The sequence below is a fragment of the Apteryx rowi genome, unplaced genomic scaffold (assembly GCF_003343035.1).
Source record: "Apteryx rowi isolate R43461 unplaced genomic scaffold, aptRow1 scaffold_259, whole genome shotgun sequence".
Classification (NCBI taxonomy): Eukaryota; Metazoa; Chordata; class Aves; order Apterygiformes; family Apterygidae; genus Apteryx; species Apteryx rowi.
In genome coordinates this window covers 298,686-305,362 of record NW_020448963.1, presented here as the reverse complement: position 1 = coordinate 305,362, position 6,677 = coordinate 298,686, and the positions used below count along the sequence as shown (strand labels likewise).

The window sequence follows — 6,677 nt, the reverse complement described above, 5'->3', positions numbered from 1 at the left end:
CTTATTTTCCAGCCTGGTTTTATTTTCCAGCCTGGTTTTATTTTCCAGCCTGGTTTTCCAGCTGCTTTCCTCCCGTTCCCACAGCCCCCACGGTTTTTTTCCCGCTAGAGCCGTGGCCGTCCCCAAGCACGCGCCGGCGTCGCGGCCCCCGAATCGCCCCCCCCGGGGCTGATCGATCCCTCGGGATCTGCCCCGAATTGCTTTTTTTAATTTTTATTTAATTTTTTTTTTAATGTTCACACCCACRCGCCGCTTTGGGCCCCGAATAAATTTTGCCGATTCGCCTAACGCGGTGATGCAGTTAAGTGAAAATACGGGCGATATCGCCCGGCGCTGCAGGGGAAGCCGCTCGGTGCCCTTTGGGGTGATTTCTCTACGTAATGACCCTCTCTTTTGTATGTATATATATATATATATATATATATATTTTAATTGCACACCCCATGTTACAATATCTTCTTCACCCATCCGGGGAGAGCGGTGCTTGGCGGTCTGAAGCCGCCTTATGGGTCCCCTTCCGGAAAAAAAACCAACCCCAGGCCAAAGCTACTGTAGTGAGGATTTAAAAGAAAATGCGTGATATTAAAAAAAAAACAAACAAAAAAAACCCAGAAAGGTGTTTTTATATAAAGAACGTTGTGCATAAGGATGGTTTTACTCTTTTAATGTAAAAACGCTGTTGACTTTTCTACGYGGTGTAAATGAGGGGGGGGAGTTCGGCGCTGGAAGCTCAGCGTTAATCATCTGCCACGCAGGGGGGGGAAGAAAAAAAAAATATATATATCGCCCTGCAAGGTTTAATCTCTTTTTCCGTAAATTCGGGCCGGGATTGTGCTTAATTGGGCGGCGGGGCCGCGCTTTGCTGACTTGAAGCGCTTTCCRCCGCGGGAGGCTCGGCAGCGCAGCCCCCGGCGCCTGTTTTCCTTGGCAGCGGCGCTGCTGGCGCGGGGCATTTTTTTAACGTTATCGGCGGGGAGGTTTCGGCCCGGCTGTTATTTCCTCCCTCCAAAATCCGAAACGCTGGAAAATATTCATTTTCAGACGTGCAGAAATGAGAAAAAAAGGGGGGGGGGGGAAGTGAGCTTGGCAAAACTCACCAAATTGTCCCAATGCTTCGAAAGGAATAGCGGGGGGGGGAGAAAAAAAAATCACTTTTTTTCTTAAAAAGAAAAAAATCCTGTTTCAACAGCCCCCTGGGGTATTTAGCGAGAGGTTGTTTCTGCGGAAACCCTTACGAAAGGGTCCCGTCTTCCCCCCCGGGGAGGAAAAAATCGCTTTTTTGCCTCCCGTTCGTAGCCAGCAAGGGTTTTTCCCGCGCCCGGATGTCAACGCGCGGAGCCCCGTGCGCTCTGTCCGCTGCCAAAATACCTGCGGTTTAATGCTGCGGAGGAATGTTTAGACAGGAGGGAAAAAAAAAAGAGGGGAAAAAATATACCCCAAAAGCCACAACTCTTAAATTCAACCCATGAGATGTGCGGGGAGGCGTTTTGCAGTAGTCCGGGAGGAGAGAGCACATCCGTGGAGGTGTCCAACAGCACCAGGGCACGGCTTGGTCCAGCGATGCTCAGGGCAGGCAATAAAAAAGACGGTTTGCAAGAAAAAGAGAGCAAAAAAATATGGTTTTTTTCCCCCCAGCAAGGGGAAGCAAATACCACCTGTTTTTTGGGGTGGTCCCCTGCTTGGGTACCACTTTCCAGGGCTGGAGAAAAACAGGAGATGAAGGTTGCACCATGCCGGAGGGAGCCCCGGGGGTGCTGCAAATCCTCCCGTGCCCCAGCAGCAGCCGCCATCCCACCAAAATACCTGCCAGATAGCGCTGGTTTTCCACCCTAATGGGGAAAAAAAGGGGGAAAAAAAATTATTAATTAATTATTGCCTGTGTGGCTGAAGCCAAGTGGTCGAGTTAGCCCTCTTGGGGCATCTCAGCATCTTCTGCCCACCGCCGCCAGCCTCTTGCCCCGTTACAACACTCCCGGGCTTGGGGCTTTCGTGCCCAGTCGGTAATTAAAAGACGTTTTTTTGGAGGTTGAACTTCGTTTCCAACCTACGACCGCTTTCACCGCAGGGACCCCCGTCACACCTTAGAGCACAAAACACATCTGACAGGTCCTGGAAACACTTGAAATAGCCCGAAGCGGGCGTTCGGCGCTGCCAGGAGGGCGCTGGGTTCCCACCTCCATCAGGTGACTCCCGGCACCCGGTTGGGTCTGGAGCTAAAGCCGTCAGTGGGTTAAAGCCTTCAGGACCCCGTTCGCGGCTCCAAAGAGGTTTCGCCGTCTTGTTCCCTCCCAAAAAACGACGATGAGCCTGATGCTGCCCTGATGAAGGTAACGCTCCCCCAAACCCCTCTTCATTGCTCACGGGGTCAAAGCCGGTTTGAGCCTGGCTGGTGCAGAAGGTCCAGCATTTCTGCAAGGTGGTTTCCAGCAGATGTTTTTGCACAAAACTCATTTTATGGCCTCGCTTGACCCAAAACGCTCTTCCCGTGTTGCATCACTGCTGGGAAATCCCAGCCTGGAGCCTGCTCCGACCGGCCCAGAACCTGGCTCCTTTCTGCTTCCTACTCAGATGAGCGAGTTAATGAGCRTTTGCTAACGGGAACGGTCCGTTCGTTCATCTCATCCTGAGGTCGGTGAGGGTGAGAAACGGGGATGATTCGGGCAGCCGGAGCTGCCCTGATCGCAGCGTCTCCCGGGCGGATGGGGACAGGGAGGCCGCTCAAGCTGGTCCGCTCACGGGGACCACTGCGCCCGAGCAAGCCGCAAGTGTTAAAACCAAGCTGTTTTGGAGTTATCCGAGTGCAAAGAAAGACCGAGCTTTCCTTTAGAGACGGATTTTTTTTTTTCCTTGCTCGCATAACTCAAATGGCTGAACAGATTTTCTTCAAAGCCTCCAAAACAGCCAGGGTCTGGCGGAGGAAAGAGGTTACGGAGAGTTAGCTCAGGAGGGGGCCTGGGAAATTAAAAAATACTGTAAATTGGGGCCTAAGAGACTGCCTGGAAATAATGTGCGTGCTGGCAGAGCGAGGCTGGTGGAGATGGTCCCAGCTCGGCTCCTTCGCAGGGCGTCCTTTCGAAAGCGGCGCCGAAAAGCCCTCAGGAACCCGGCGTGGTAGCCCATGGCTCATGTTTTTGCAAAATGAACATGTCCCTCAACATACAAACATACAAACTTGGTGGCCCCATCTCAGCTAAGGGTGGTAGAGCACATTGGCAACGCTGAGACCCATGAGATGGATCCCAGATGTCTGAGCAAGTCACCTGGGTCCAGAGGTCACCATGCCCCAGGCAGGGCTTTGCCCTCAGTACCTGATCAGGTACTTGGGAAGTCCTGCTGTGGGCAGGGTGGTGGTGGCAGGAGTCTGCGTCTGTGCTGTCACAGGTGTCCCCATGAGCGTGGTCTTGCAGATGACGGCGTTCGGTCTTGCTCTGCTGTCAACCCTCTTCCTGGTCATTGCCACATGCACCGACTGCTGGATGGTGAACGCTGATGACAGCTTGGAGGTGAGCAGAACAGCAACGGGGCGGTCAGGACCCGGTCTGGGCCTTGCTATCCATGGGATTGCAGTGTGTCTCCACAGGCCTAGAGAGAGGAGAACATGATATAACCCACTGCTCTTTACTTGACCTGGAAAATCATCCAGGAGCTAGAGCAGAAAGGAGTCACTGGGACATGTCCAGCCATGGTGGTGAGACCAGGCAGACCTGCCTTGCTGGCTGGGGAGCCGGGGGGCTGTATGGTGCTTTTGGGGGTGTCCACCTTCAGCTCGAGTTTTTTTCTGCCCCTTCCAGGTGAGTCAGAAGTGCCGGGGGCTGTGGAGGGAGTGTGTCACCAACATGCAGGACGGGATCAAGACCTGTGACCAATATGACTCCATTTTGGCGGATCACCCAGGTAAGTCAGCGTGACCATGGGGGTGGAGGTGCGTCCAGCGTTAAACGATCCATTGCCAGCACGGAGACTGCACCAAGGCAAAGCATTTCCTTATTCCAGCCACCGAATCCTTTCAACCACTCACAAACATCCCCAAAACCACTTCAACTTCACAGCCAAGAGCATTCCCTCTTCCCCTTTTGAGAAGATGATCCTCACTGCCAGGGCTGACCCTCGTCAGGTAGCAATGCAGGACCCCAGCTTTTCTTGATCTCCTGCCCCGTGGGCACCCATGGACCAGCCATGGGGTCACAGAGCAGGAGCGAGGCCATGAAGTGGTGCTGAGAGCTCACCTTGCATCAAAGAGGGTTGCCAAAGCATGCAGAGCCCAGCTGCAGCTCCTTCCTCACCACTGTGTGGTGGGATTTGCATCCCCTCTCACCTGATGTAGATGAATGGAGAGTCCAACATGGGCCCAAGCRGGTTGCATTGACATTACATGGAGTCCATGCAGGTATTGAAGTCAATGGGGTGAGGACCTTTCCCACCAGCCAAGGACTTGCCTCCTCCACCCATGGACAGTCACATCATGGTGTGGAGACCTCTCCTTGCCTTGCCTGTGCAAGAAAGGTCTCAGGGAAGTGACTTCATCTCAGGCACACCTGAAATCACTTGGTTTCTTGAGCTGGTCTGCTAACTGGTTTATTAAGTCCCATCCCAAGGTTTCTGGTGAGCCTGGTGAACACGTTGTCTATGGTGCACAGTGGGCAGCACAGAGCTGAGAGGGGACAGGGGGGTTGCTTGGTCCCAACTTAGACATCTCCTATRGAGACACTCACTGGTGAACCGGCTGTTTCTAGTGGGGACACAGARAGCAGACATGGAGCAGAGAGAGCAGGTCCTCTGACTGCTCCTCAGCCCCATTTCTGCTTTTTTMACCCTCCCCAGTGAAGATTGTGGTGACACGGACGTTGCTGATCACAGCGGACCTCCTGGCAGGCCTGGCTTTGACTACGTTGCTTCTCGGGCTCGATTGCATCAAGTTCCTCAAGGAAGAGCCCCACGTCAAGCTGAAGATGTGTTACGGGGCCGGCGTCATCCTCGGCATCGGGAGTGCGTGGCCGGACCTCAGGCGAGGGGTGACCGGGAGCAGTCGGTGGGACACRGGGAGCTCGGGGCACCTCTCGGAGAGGGTTTTGGGGAGCAGGGGGGGGGGTTTGGCACTCTCTTCATCGGCCCCGTTCCTCCTAGGCATCCTGGGTCTCGTGGGCTCAGTGTGGTACGCGGTGGACGTCTACATGGAGAGAGCCACGCTGGTGTCGCACAACGTATTCCTGGGAGYCCACTATGACTTCGGGTGGTCCTGCTGGCTGGGGATGGCCGGCTCGACGGGCTGTCTCGTGGCGTCCATCGTGCTGACCTGCTGCCTTTACGCCTGCACAGGTCAGCACACCCCATCCCATCCCACCTCGGCTGCACGGGGGCCGGCAAACCCTAGCGAGGGTGACGCGGCCCCAAATTTCTCCCGCCAGACTCCAGCAGTCGCCGGCGACCCCGGACGCCTGCCTACCCCCGGGGGCGAACGGCCACCGGCAAGATGTACGCCATGGATTCCCGCGTGTGACGGGCGGCAGCGCGTCTCCTTGGCGGGACACTCACCCCGCGCGGTCCCCGACCCCATTAAAGCACCATCGCCTCCACTGTGCCATCTCTCCACGATCACGTTAAGGGGCTGGTTGTACATCTCCGGGTAGAGTTGGCTGCAAAAGGCAAGGATGCTGCAGAAGCAAGTCACCCCCCTAATTTAGGAGAATAAAACCCCCCAAAGTGATGATGCTTTAAGAAAAAACACACCCCAAATTGATACCAGGGAGACAGGGCAGTGCACAGGAGCAGTGTGTGCAGGGGCTGGGSGGAAGCTTGCAAAATAACACCGTTCCCACCTTAAATCCCCAAATATTTTCCCTTCGTAATGTTGGCGGAGAAGCTCAGGACCTCCGGCATGGAAATCCTTGTGGCTACAGGTAACGAAGGGCTGCATAAGGCCAGGGGAACCGTTCAGAGGCTAGATGTAACCGGTGCTGCGCGTCTCCTGGTTTGCGGCGTGTATGAGCCGCTGGCAAATCCCGACGCCCTGAATCGCCTTGCGGAGGAGCCCCGCTCCCTCCGCCAGCAGCGGCAAAGCAGCTCTTCCAGACATCRCCGGGCTGCCGCTCTGAACGAATTCGGTTCGAAGCGTTTTCTGCGCGGAGCAACACTGACTCCACGTGGCCGGTGGCCCTGATAACGCCCTGACACGCTGGRAATTTTCCCCGCGCTCGGAAATTTGGCAGCACCGAGTTTGCATTTAAAAAAAGCCRGGTAAAGCTAATGGCCTGGAGCATTTATTAACGTTATCGTGGGGCAGCACTGGAATAACCGTATGCATATGCAGCAGGAACCGAGTCTGCTYGGAGTAGGAGGAGCTCCTCCTGCAATGCTCGGTTTTGAAGTCCACACAAACAGGGAATTGTTTTCCAAGTGAATTATTATCCTTCTTCCCTTGCAAACCACTTTGAAAACAAGCCGGAGCCCCAAACCACCAACAACTCCCACTTCAACTGGTAAGAATAGAAAGATCATCCCTGATTTTGAGCTCAGCTTCCCTGTTCAGTAGGCAAAAGTGATTCACAAACTGGGAAAAGCCTCACGGCACAAGTGTACAGCTTGCTCCTGTCCCCTCTGGGGATGCTGGTGTCCCCCGACATGTTCATCAGGGATGGAAACACTCAACTAACTGGAGAAATGAACCTGGAGGGAGAAAT

At 54.5% G+C, this 6,677-nt stretch overlaps 1 protein-coding gene across 1 annotated transcript; it reads left to right on the top strand.

Annotated features, from left to right (window-relative positions):
* The first annotated feature begins 2,892 nt into the window (after positions 1–2,892).
* LOC112966881 (claudin-16-like) lies at positions 2,893–6,435 on the top strand. The gene is made up of 4 exons (XM_026067437.1): positions 2,893–3,503; positions 3,792–3,894; positions 4,822–4,986; positions 5,125–6,435. The coding sequence occupies exons 1-4, from the start codon at positions 3,279–3,281 to the stop codon at positions 5,625–5,627; spliced, it is 996 nt and encodes a 331-aa protein (XP_025923222.1). The 5' UTR covers positions 2,893–3,278; the 3' UTR covers positions 5,628–6,435.
* The last annotated feature ends 242 nt before the right edge of the window (positions 6,436–6,677 follow it).